At 43.4% G+C, this 13,338-nt stretch overlaps 1 protein-coding gene across 3 annotated transcripts in view; it reads left to right on the forward strand.

The window, feature by feature from the left end:
- Window positions 1–13,338, forward strand: part of LOC105255672 (homeobox protein unc-4) — a 112,269-nt gene that overhangs the window by 25,177 nt on the left and 73,754 nt on the right. Inside the window, exons 2-5 of one of the 3 annotated variants that reach the window (XR_003123132.1) lie at window positions 351–523; window positions 5,344–5,547; window positions 5,891–6,590; window positions 7,776–7,896. Coding sequence is in view for 1 of the 3 variants with exons in the window: in XM_025410864.1 (XP_025266649.1) it covers window positions 351–523; window positions 5,344–5,547; window positions 5,891–6,562 (1,049 nt within the window). In the remaining 2 variants the exon portion in view is untranslated. Of the gene's footprint in view, window positions 1–350; window positions 524–5,343; window positions 5,548–5,890; window positions 7,897–13,338 lie in introns of all 3 variants that reach the window. The other 2 variants (XR_003123131.1, XM_025410864.1) reach the window with 2 other exon arrangements.

Below are 13,338 nucleotides of genomic sequence, written 5' to 3' on the forward strand. Positions count from 1 at the left end.
TATAAAAGGCAAGATTGATCTCAAGAGAAAGATTTCAAGTCAATTTTGTTTTGAAGCTTCTGGGAGTTTTAATACTGATTTATGAAACTAAGAATTTTTCTGAATTTTTAAGAAATGCTCTTTTCCAGAATTTCCGAATGGATTTTTAAATATTGAAATTTTTAGCATCGATATACTTTTCTTATACTTAGATCGAATATAAAAGACAGGATCGATTTCTCAAGAGAAAGACTTCAAGCCAATTTTGGGAAAAAATGATAGATACATAAATTTGTTTAAATTTATGCAGAATACATTTTACATTTTTTGCTGGTTTATATTTTTCAAAAGTTCATATTTTCTCTTTTCAGCTTGCGACGGGGAGTCGGACGAGGGCGGGAACAAGAGACGAAGAAGTAGAACTAACTTCAACAGTTGGCAGTTGGAAGAATTGGAGCGGGCCTTCCTGTCGAGTCATTATCCCGACGTCTTTATGCGAGAAGCTCTGGCTGTGAGACTCGAATTAAAGGAGAGCCGCGTGGCAGTGAGTTTTTTTCTCCATCGTCATTCATTTTTCAATGATTAAACATACTTAGAACGCCTCCGACACTACATATTATCTCTGAATCTCCCAGAAATAATAGAAATGAAAATAAAAGAGACGACGTTAATAAGCCTGTGAGCCAAGAATAATAAAAATATGAAACGTATATCATAATGACAAAGCTTGTTAACGTAAAACGTATATCATAATGACAAAGCTTGTTAATGGCTTCATTTTTAGATCGACGCGATTAATTAATTTATTTTAATTTGAAACAAAATTTCCATAGAAATCAAGCTTTAATAAAATTTTATTTCAGTCGCAAAAGAAAAAAAATGATATTCTCTATGCAATTCTTATCGAGCAAAATTGCAGATTGGTCAAAAAATTTATAAGAGAGACGTGCAATTCCTTTATAATACCCTTACGTGAACATCGCGTGATTTTCTTTTGAATAATAACGTAAAAGAAAAAGATTGCCGTAGAATTGCAAAATTAAAGTCGAGTTTGCGGAATGTAATGGGAAGCACGATGCAATAGAAGATAAGAAAGAAGACCGTGGAGCGGCGGGAGGGGGGGGGGTTGAATGAGATATGAAACGGGGGGAGGTACATCGGAATGGAAGGAGAAGAAGGGAACGGATGCATGCGCTATTTACGGGGCCTAATGCGCGTGTCTAAGCGGATAAATATAAATATCCGCTTGAAGGATCCGAGGGTGACCGTGTGTCCGACCGGCCGTGAAATTGAGAGTCCACCCTTCGCGGTCCTGTCGAAGGATTCGGCTGGATTGGCGTTCGTCGAACGCGGGCGTGAACTGTCCGAACACCGGAAGAGGTCTGGCCACGTGAAACAGATTTAATGCCAGTTTCGCGAGCGCTTCGAATGACACGCGGCCACATCGTCTAGACGGATCCTTACAAGGATTTAACAAGGATCCATTTGAGAATGATCTTTGTAAGGATCTATTCGCTCGCGCTTTTGTTTTCGATATTTCTTGTATTATATTTTTTCTGTATGAGAGAATAATTGGATGCTCTTTTTAAAAATCTTCTTCAAAGAGGCAAATTTCGAGAGTATTTACCAGTAAAAGGATAGCGAGGCTACCCTCGTAGGAACATAATAGAGAAACAATAGCGCCCTATCGACGCCGGCGTTATTTAAATGGACGACCGCCGGGCGGATAAATCTGCGTCGATTTGGCACCCTCGAGTGGATCTCGAAGGTAACGGACCAGATGGACTAACTACCCCCCGGAGACGGAGCGAGGGGGCGAAGGTCCAAGGCCGGAAGCTACCTCTCCCCGATCTCTGCCGACCCTCGGAAAATTCGATCCCGGAGTCATTTGAAATTCATGTCTATCGCCTCGTCGATCTCTGACGGACACTGTCGTCGGATAAATCCGCGTAACGTGTCACGTGGAATTCTAAATTTAAAGCGCGCGAGCGGTTCGAGGGGTTGAGATCCTAAAACGCGACAAAAATAACGGGAGCAAAATTCGCAGGCAACAGAAAGCAGGAATGGCTCTTTTAATTTAAATTCGATCGATCGCCGACGGTTGCTGCGACGTTTCGAAGAGACGCAGAAGCGCATACGTTCATAGGGGGTTATCGTACACAGTGATCGATGTTATCTAATCTGAGAGCTATTCCCTGTCGTGGGGAAGAGTCCCTTCGAAAGGACTGCGCACCGGCTGCGCGACATCGTGTCACATTGTGTCACCACTCGGTCGGATTATCGTCTCCACCATCTCTCTCCGCGCTCGGCGAAATCTCCGACATGGACCTCTTGATTTCTTCGACGAGGAGAGTTCTCGAGAATTTCTCGGGAATTTTCAAATCTTCCCGACGTGTACCTCGAGTACGCACGCTAATTTCAACGCGTGCACTTACGATCCTCGTGTGCGATCGCGAGCAAAATCGCGAGCCGCGCGGCGTGTTTGATTTATCGCGATTGAAAAAAGCCATTATCGAGGCGCGATTTGCATTTGACAACGAACCACAATGGGAATATCGATCGGTATATCGATAAAACGGCAAACTCGTAGAACCGTTGATGCAATTGTTGCGCGATTTTATTGTAACGCAATTTTATTGTTCACACTCGACTTATAACAAAATCTCGATCCGTGAGAAATCGATGTCATTCAGTCTAAGGGGTTATGCCTAGTCAAAAGCACAAATATTAAGGATGTTATTATATATTTTTTTAAATAAAATATCAAAAAATGTAAAAGTTAGTATCATTATTCTCTCGGATATTGTTTTTAAAAAGCGCTGCGCTATTCGAGTAAACAGAGCTATTCGAAGCTGATTCATCCGATATCAAAAATTTGATAAACTGTAATTAACGTATGAAATTGTCTAGTAGATGAACGAAGGATTAATCGAAAAATTGTTTTGGGACAAAATGGCAGCTATTTGACACTAAGATATTCTTTCTCGACTTAAAAATTGCTCATTTTTTATTAAGTAAAAAAAAAGTATTTATTAAAAAACAAAATCCTTCGTTCATCTACTAAGTTTTTATATGTAAAAGAAGCCTGCAAAATTTCAAGCAAATCGGTGTAACGGTTTTCGAAATATCTTGCTAATCGACTTTAAAAAAGTGATTTCGAGAAAAACGCGTTTAAGATTCGTGTCAAGTTTATGTTTAAATAAAATGCAAATTTTTTCATTACACAGAATCATCTATTCCGAACGCATATAATTTTAGTTTATTTAAATCTTCATATATTGGCTTGATAGCCCTGAAAACATCAGAGTTGAAGCTTTATAGCCGTGTTTGAACAAAGTTATTCATTCATTAAAGCATACGCTTATAACTCCGTCAATTTGCATCCGATTAATGTGAAACTTTTAGGAAATATTTTCAATATGATATAAGGAAATGTAAAAACATAAAAATCAGTTTCTTTTTACTTTTATGACTAGACATTAACCCCTCAAAACACGATCGGAGAGAGTATCTTTGAGATAACGATATGATTGTACGCGGCTGTCTTTTGTCCGATACTTATTTTTTGCCTCCGTCCCGTGGATAAAGTATGACTAATTAAGTAGTCCCCATTACAACAAGAAGATTAGAAGGAAGGATTAATTACAAGTTTAATCGATTCAGCGCTTTTCTCTTCCGACGCGGCTCTTATCGACGCGGCGGGAAAACACGATTTATTAATTGACGGAAACGTAATTACATTAAAATGCATTATCTTCTCGACAGGCGTCGTATTATGTGACGATTACAGTTATCTGTAACGACGCCGCTTCTTCGAGTTTTTGTGCCGCCGCTAAAGATACTGCGCTTGATGAACGTTAACCTTTGATCGCTCGCTCGTACAATGTAAAGCTATACCTTCCCGATGCGACAAGCGATGAAAAGCGAGGGGAAAAAAACTATTATTTAGCTCACTCGAACACGATGGCCTCTTGCACGTAATCTGGCAAAACAGCTTGTTAAGTGGCTATCGGACGCTGATAATTTCTGACGAATAGCCACGCTAATGCTCGACTTGTGTTTCCCACGCGTTAACGTAAATGTCTTACAGCTGTGTCCAGCTCTGAAACCGCTCTAGGACGCCTGGCGAGGTTCGGAAATGACTTTTCTCTGCCGAGAAATTTATTCGAGTTTCCACCATTTTTATTCGTGAGATTTCTTTGAAATTTTCAACGTCATTTTCTATTTCTTTCTATAAAATTTCTCTCCATGTCATTTTCTGCACTTTCGGATACTTGTTGTAAAACTAATTTAATAGGACAATTTTTCAAGAGCATCTAAATATTGTCGGGCTGAAGATAATTTTACTACAACAGTTGGCTATCTAAATCTTAATCGCAGTAGCTTTCGGGTTAAAAGTCAAAAAGCTAGGGATTTAAATGACGCAATCGTGCGACGGATTTTAATAGAATCGTCGAAATAATCGAATTAATTACGATCACCTTGGAAGTTTAATCGCGAATAATAAAGAGAGAGGGGGGAGGGGGGAGGGAGGGAGGGAGAGAGAGAGAGAGAGAACTGGCGTTCCGGGCTCGTTTCGTGGGATACGTAAAGTGTCCCCCAAAGTCGAAGAAAGTCGTAAAGCTACGTGACGCAAGGAAGGCGTTTCGGGGAGCCGAGGGGATCTATTGATCTTCGGCTCGCGTGAGCTCAGCGCCGCTCGCCGGCCATGCCGTACAACTAATGTCTTCATCTCTCCCTCTCGCCACCTCTTCGACCCCCAACCACCCTCCCCACGTCCCCTCGAGTGCGCCCTCGCCTACCCCCGGTCGCGCCGTGGGTAGCTCACGCTAGCCCTAAATCGTCGTTCATGCCACGAGCGTTCACGCGAGCAAAGGGTTGTCGTCCTCAATGAATCAGGACACCCGGGAGGGTCGTTGGTCCTTCGTTCCTTGAGACAGGAGTCTTCCTGTAATTTCGAAACTTAATGCATCCGCCCTTCGTGTCGCTTCTGATAGCGCCTGGCGAGGGCGGCGCCGTGATTTAAGTAGCTCGCGGGGAAATTTCGCGTCGTACAAGAGGAAGATCCGGATGGGATCCTTAGATTTACGGGACGTAACGGACGAGCACCTGTTACAATCGAGGCTCTGCCGGGGAAGCCCGATGTGGTTTCATCAGCATCAATTAGCGCTTAACCGGTGATCAAGTTAATCATCCTTCTTTCGAAACGGATGAGTTAAATTGAGGTTAAAATCGAGCGAAAGTCTCTTCTTGGGTAAACAATCATCAACCGCTCCATTCCATCTTCTAATGCACAGATTATTAACGCCAAAGTATTAAATAAAACATCGCTTTCAATCCTGGACGACTGGCTCGCTGTTCCAGGTGTGGTTCCAAAATCGAAGGGCAAAATGGCGGAAGAAGGAGCACACGAAGAAGGGGCCCGGAAGGCCGGCGCATAATGCCCATCCCCAGAGTTGCAGCGGCGAGCCTATTCCACCGGAAGAACTAAGACGGAAGGAGCGCGAGAGGCGACAGAAAAAGTTGCTGAAGGCTCTCGAGAGGCAACAGCGGAAGCTCGCTGCTAAAGTAAGAATTTGCAAGAACGCGCTCTTCGGCGATTTAAAAATTACATAACGCTTACGCGCATATTTTTCCTTTAAAAAGGAATATTTATGATGGCTAGATAATTAAAAGTGGCAATTAAAAATATTCATTTCGCACATTTTTTACAATCTTATTAACAACTTGTACAAAAAGAGACACGCATAATTGTGTAGACACTTTAAAAGTGCTAGAGACCGCATTGTTACTTTTATATCTGCGTCGACGTAAACTAATGGATAGGTGGAATGACGTTTTGCTAGGAGAATAAACCAGCCAGGAGTCCCACAGCTCCAATATTAATCAATCTTTCCATTCTTAACTTCAGGGCATAACAGTGGACCTGTCGACACTGCGGGCCGAGTGGGAATCCCGTAGCGAGGCGGCATCGGGTCGCGGCACCGCGAGCGGTCCCCTGGGCAGCTCGTTCGGTCAGCTGGGCCTGAACAACGAGAGCAGCATCTCCGCGTCCGGCAACGACGCCAACGAGGAGATCGACGTCGTCGGCGGACTGGATTCCTGCAGCGAGAGCGGAAGCGAGCGGGTCGACTCGGCGGCCGACGGTTCCGTGGACGGCGAGTGCTACCCGACGCTCAACAGCAGCGCGAACGAGTCCGGCGAGCCGCGGAAGAACCCGCCGAACCCGCCGATGGAGCACTTGAACCACCAACCCGGTATCCATCACTGGGGCCTGAGCCTGCTCGAGCGACGACGCGAGCTGGTGGGTGTCGTCGGGACGGGCCGTCAGCAGTCGGTCGGCACCGGCCCCAGGAATAATCTCATCAGGCAGGCCGCCAGCGAGGAGGAGGTCCAGAGCGGCAGCATTGATCTCTCGGTGAAGGGCAGGGAGGAGAGAAAGAGGCTGAATCCGTTCTCCATCGACAGCCTGTTGGGGAACAACAACCGGACTTCGAGCGCGGCGTCGGAGCGCAGGCCGATGACGCCGACGTCGCCGACATCGCCCGTCTCGTCGGCCTGCACGTCGCCCTCCACGACGTAGTGAACAGGCGTGGGTGAGACGCCGAGAGGTGAGCCGGATTAAAAAGTCGATGAGAGGGTGGCACGGTGTAATTAGCCGGGTTTTCCACCTCTGTGCGGGAATTATCGGTGACGATGAAGTGCGTTTCATCGGATGTATCGCTGCGCGGGCCTGGAGGAAGGGCCTGGCGAAAAGCGAGACTTGTTCTTGTTCCGTCGAGATCGTCGCGCGAGAGGACCAATCGTGATAAGGGTTGAAGCGGGCAAGCAATATTCCCGTTCACGTTTTTATCAGGATGTTTTCGCTTCGAACGAAATCGATTCTTTCATCGTGCATATTCTCGCGTGTAAGACATTCTCACGTTCCTCGTCGTGAGCGCGTCTAGATTCTCGACATCCCGAGTCCGGAGGAAGCTGGAGAGAAGGAGAAAAATCCATGGAACGCGAATTTTCTTAGAGAGCGAAAATCAAGTCGCGATTTCTTCGACTAGAGGGATTCGAGGATCTAAAGATCGCATCTCATCGGCGTGGATCGGCAAGACTTATATCACTTTGACATATCGAATGCATGCGTGACCGTCGTAGATCGAGTGCGTTTGATTTCGTCCATTGTTTCCTTTTAAAAAAAAAAAGAATGAAAAATGTGCAATAAACGCGGACGAACCCGTCGGCTAAGCGGGTTGTCTGTCTTTGAGGTGAGAAAGAGAAAGTGAGAGAGAAAGGAAATAGAGCGTGAGTGTATTTAATGTAAATAGCGGGAGGTGTCTGTTTTATTTAATTTGAGTAGTCGATACCCCAGTGTTCGTCGATCACGGATATTATTTAAAGCAATAGGACAGGGGTTCTCAACTCTTTACACTTGTGATTATATCGGTACGTGCGATTTTAATTTCTCTATAGCGGAAATAGAGACTAGATCAATTTTTCCAGTGAATAATTTATTTGAAGTAATAAAAAAAATCTGCGATATATAAATCAATTGGGGATACACGCAGGAATAAAAGTTTGAGGACCTCTGCGGTAAAAAATTTGCCTGGCGTTGTATATAGATTTAAAAGATCCTAGAGGCGAGCGCGGTACAAAGATTTTTCTCCCGCGACCCCCGTAAGACAAAGTCGTCCCACGAGCTCAGTTTATAGTTAGGGGTGATAAGAGTTGCCATACGATGATCCGGGATATGCGAAAAACCAGTACCTATCATATATCCATTAAAAATATATTAATTTATTCTCCAGACCACGCGCCGGCGTTCTCAGTCATTGCGTCCCTCCGCCATGTCGTCCCGTTCCTCTTTCCCTCTCTACCGTGCGTCTGGAATGAAGCGACACGACAGGATCACGGATTCAGAAGAGCCAAGTAAGTGGAAAATTAAATTAAATTAAATTAAGAAAAAAAAATGATGTCCGTAAAAATTATTTTCTCTCGCGAAAGACAACAATTTGTCGCCTGTATCGTTTAATTAATTAATCATTAATCAAGTTTAATTAATTAATAATTAATCAAGTGCAGAGGCATATCTTTAAAGGCGTCGGGGAAAAAAATCCTGCAATTTATTTTCCACGACCGTAGATCAATTCCGAATTTACTTAAAAGAGAGTACGACCCGGCGCGTTTGCAACGCGGACGCGATGTTTATGTAAATCCGCGCGAGAGCGCGATTTATGCTCGAGTACGGGACGCTCTCGCTGAAAGTCGAGAGCTTTTGTTCGTTTAAACATCGCAATGCGGAGGGAAGGGAGAGAATAATAACGATGTATGCGACAATGTGGCCGCTGTCGGCGTCGCGTGGCGAACAATGAGCCGCGCATAAATCATAGACGCGATGTAACATCGCTTCCGCTGTTATATTGCAGTTTGCGCGACGCTATTTGTATTCGGCGCCGTTAAAAATATCGTGGCCGCCGATTTCGAAATCCCTTCGAGCCAACCTCCCATTTTTTTTTGTTCCAAAATTTTTCACTCTACTCGAATTTCGAGTCGCGCAGAGAGACCCTGATTACGCAAATGTAACTGAAAAATATATACGATGGTAAAATTTACCTCGCCATTAAAACCATTCATTAGGCAGATTTACACGTATTTGATATGTATTTTATACTAGATGCGTATATTCGACTTCTCACATTTTACATTATTTTATTTTTTAATATTTTACTTATTATTTGCTAAAATTATGAATAAAATTCCGTTTCGAGCTTTATCGCGAATTGCAAGATAAATGCATTTATATTTAAAAGATAATTGACAGGAGATATTTTTTATAAACGTACTTTTATTTCTGATTTTCTTTAAAGAAAACTCTCGCGAATTAAAAATTCAATCTTTATTGTAGAATATTATCGTCTAAATCATTATCGTTGAAAACGAGCTTAAAGGATAAAATACGATAGACCCGCAGAAACTCGCTAGAAGAGAAAGCTTCGAAATGGCATTGACACTTTGGCGAGTAGAAATTGGCGAACGTCGTAAGATGGGGCGAAGGGGAGGGCTGGAGGATCGAGGGGAGGAGAGGGAGAGGTAATTCGCGTCGCGCGAAGACAATAAAGCGCGCGTCGCCGCTCGCGATTTATGTTACGAGCATTTACGCGCCTCCACAAAGGGCCATTGTGCGATCGCGACGTGGCGCGGTTAATATTATTAGCCGTCCACGAGGAGCCCGTGCTTAAACGGCTGATGCTTTCTGCTCTCTCGCCTGAGGACTCTATTACCGGCCCGATCCTCTCGCGCGGCGCAGAGGCCTCTTCTTCCTTCCTTCATCCATTGTCGTCGCCCGCGAAAAATCCCCCTTTGGTCCAGCCAAGTTCGAGGCAGCCTTCTAATCATAAGTATGATAACGTATTCGAAGGGAAGAAAAATGAAGTAAATCACGAGACTGATTCGCAAAGGGAAATAAACTTTTACATTTTTAATAATAAGAATGTCACGTAAAATTGTAGAATTTCTGAAGATCTGACGTATGATGACGATTAAATACCTAAATAACTATTATTTGCTAATCGAAACAAGTCGTGTTGATAAAAGCAATCGCAATATAAATTGAGACATTGAGATTGGAGAAGCAGGCATCACTTGGCGCTCGGAAATCACGCGAAAATGATTCGTTAACGCTCCCGTACGATGATGCCCGGGCAGGACATGGGTGTAAATTATCTTGGGATCGCGATTAGAGGGTCGACCAGCCACCTGCCGGATTCACGCGCACGGAGAATGCCAGGTATTAATAATCCGACGATTTACGAGATCCCCGATCGGCCGTTCTCCTTCATTAGGAGGACGCTTTTATTGTCGATCGGATGTAATGTGTACCGCTGCCCGACTAATCATAACGCGAGGGAAAGATAAAAAGCATAGCGGAATATCTTATTTATTGACTTTAATTGTAATTTGGTGCCTTGTCGGGAATTATTACTTTATCAGATTTTTTTGACGAATTGCTAAATTCTGGTCTTCTTTTTCAAGTCCTCGCAATTCTTGGAAACGCGAAAATTATTGAGATTCTCTTCGTTGATAATGTTTTACAATTTAATCTTTACGAGGGATCATTCCCTTATTCAAGGGATTAAAATACTTTAATAGCTGCTTTAATTTAATAGTAAATGAATACAACATGAAGCATAAAAGGAGAGAAATTTTATGATTGACCGTAATAGATTGTTTTTTCAAATTGAATTAAATTGGAATAAATAAATATAAAATTTAAATTATTTAAAAGAAATTAAATTTAATTATTTTCAAATTTTATCTAATATATACTTTTATAAAAAAAAAAATATTTTTCACAGAAAGATTTAATTAAAGTGAGCAGATCGACTGTATAAAATAAATATTTATTAAAGTTCTAATATATACAACACATATTATGAATTTATTAATAAGAAGAAAAAAAGAGAAAGAAAAAGGGAAAGAATGCTAGATTTAATCTTTTCAAATTCTCTGGATAAATTTCAATCGTTATCGAAACTTATCGAAATAATCAAAGAGAAATTAAAAATCATTTTGAACATGAATCATAATCGATCTTTATTCAAATCGCGGCAACTTTCCGCGTCGAGATTTCGCGTCGCGATCAAGTCGAAAATAGAGAGATCTCTATTTATCTCGCTCTGAATTCGCGGAAAGGACTCGCGAGACTGTACAATTGTGTATAGCTCCTTTCGCCGAGGTGTAACTCTCGATCGAGTTCTCGATCCAATAGATCAGGCGGCAGATTCCTCGCCGGTTATTACAAGGGGTCGGAGGTTGATCGCTCGCATAAACCATTTAGCTCCGATCACCTATCGATACCGATATTTCCCAGAGGTATCGGCTATCTTCCCGCTCGATCTTGGTCCGACAAGGCCCTCTCTCCTTGTCTAGATGAGCCTTACCCACTCCGCACCAGATTAAATATCTGAGTCTGGTCTCTCCTCTCGCCTCCTCTCTCTAGCTTCCTCCGCTAGCTCCTCTCCTCGCTTCTCTTCCCGTGTCTACGTATTCGAGCATTCACGATAAACCAGCTCGATAATTTCCCGTAAATTAATATTTCGCGCCTGTGCGCCATATTTTAACCTGGACCAAAAGGAAGAAGCGTCCAAGATAGCGCGACTTTTATACTCGCTGGGAATTTAAGATCCAAGATAGGATCGTACGTGATTTAACAAAGTACAATTTGAAAGTTATTTTAATTGCATTTTTTTACAATATTCAAAATTGCGAAAAATTAACAAAGCCCCCTAATATCCGCAAGCTCGAGAGGGCAATTCTTTATTAGAAATATCCAGGTGGGCGAGGCGATTTCGATGAATGAAACTTGATTTATATATTCTGGAGAAGCCTGTCTGCGTCTAAGGGAGCGAGTGTAATTTTGAAATTGTTTTCTGCGACGTGGAAGCCCTCGAATTGAGACAGCTCGACTCAGCCGGGCTCGCGGCCAGCTCGTCCCATAAAATACCGGGGACTTGGCCCGGCGATTGCCATTATGCATGTACATAAATCGGTGCGCGGAGCGAGTACGTAGCTCGTCGTGTACGGGAATACGGCTCTCTACCTACGTATTAAGTCGTTTCTCGGCTTTCGCCGTGTACGAGGGACGCTGGCTCTCTCATTTCCACGAAACGACATGCGACGACGAGCCCGCGAAAAATCGACCGAGGGGAGCGTTTCGTCAAACCGGATGCGAAAATTTCAGCGGATCCGCGAAAAACCCCTCGTAATCTCTCTCTCTCTCGAGAGATTTCTGAATATTAATCGAGCACCCCCGAGTTTGACGACTTTGACGTTTATTACGTCGGACAAGCGTGATTAATTCTCGGGCATCGATCGATCGCGGGGTGTATATGTGTGTCCAGTCCTTTTTTTTTATTTTTTTCTCTCTTTTTTTTTTGCCAGTCTTCGGTAAGCGGCGAGCGCAATCCCGCCGGATATTGAAAAGCATCCATCTACGGCGGAACCGGAGGCGGATCGGCAGACTTGGCAGGAGATCGAAGATGCGAGATAAGGAATTAATAGCCGCTTTTGGCAACGGGCCCGGTCTAACTGGCGGGAACAAATTTTATTACCAAATTTTCCTCCGCCTGTACGCGCCAAGATGGTAGATACCGTTGCCAGCCGTGAAGCTGAGGCTGTTCGCGGGGGAGGGGACCCCGAGAGCCTGTGTATGTGTACATATTCTCTCGTTCGTGGGATCGAGATATCGCGCTCTGCCTCACGGGCGGTCGCCACGCTTGTTGGATTCACTTTTCTGCCAAAATCGATTCCCGATCGATCCGAGCCCGAGGGCCGGATTTCAAGAACCTCCGCGAAGTCGCCGCGAATTTGGATCACCTGGATGGATGCACCTTTCGGGACGCATGTTTCGACGAATCTGACTTTTTTTCTCGCTTCTCGTCTCGTCGATATTGATCCAGAATTTAAAAGCGAGAGATATCGATGTTTTAAAACACGTTGCATTTTTATATAATTTTTTCCCTCTCTTTCTCTTCCCTCATATATTGGCTAATTCGCGTACAATTTATTTAGCGGAATTATCTCTCGGATATTAACGCTGTGCGATCTGCCTTGCTTTAATTAACCTTCTCTACGTAGTATTTTTAGAATATAAAAAAGGATGAAACTCGAGAATAATTTACAAAATAAAATTGATATCTCTCTCTCATAATCATTTCCAATCAATTTGTTTAATCTTCATTCATACATCAGCATTTAATCTCTTGAAATACCTCTGAACCTCTCATAAAGATCTCTCATAAAATTATATAATTATAATATAATTATAATAAAATAATTATATTCTTAAACGGATGGGTGAAATTTACGTGGTTACTCAACATTATTAGGAATAGAAATTTATGCATAAACCGAAGACAAAGAGACGCAGACGAGTATTTTCAAAGTTTCTGTACTTGTTCCATTATAAAATGTTTTCCTTGCCGGCTAATTCATACAATTTCTACGAAGCGTCACGCTGGAAGGCGCAATCATCCCGTAGGATCGGTAATTTCGCCCGACACCTGCTAATGCACGAATGTGTCAGCAGCGACGAGCGGTCAAAGAATGAAATTGAGTATTATGCTAATGCGAATGGTTGTGCGAGGCACTCTCCTCGCAATGTTGCATGCGATATAGGGACGCGCGTCATGCCGGAGCGCTAAATCTCTTTCCGTTATTACGAGAAAAAACCGGTCCGCGCGAAAGGATGCCGCGCGCGCGAAAATATCGCCATTTGCGGAGAATGTCCTCGAACGAAATAGCGGCCGGATTATCCGCCGGCGCTATTTTAGCACCTGCCAACGCGGCTTTTCTGCACGTTGATATGCGAGG

The sequence above is a fragment of the Camponotus floridanus genome, unplaced genomic scaffold, assembly GCF_003227725.1.
Source record: "Camponotus floridanus strain SB8 unplaced genomic scaffold, Cflo_v7.5 scaffold35, whole genome shotgun sequence".
Lineage (NCBI taxonomy): Eukaryota > Metazoa > Arthropoda > Insecta > Hymenoptera > Formicidae > Camponotus > Camponotus floridanus.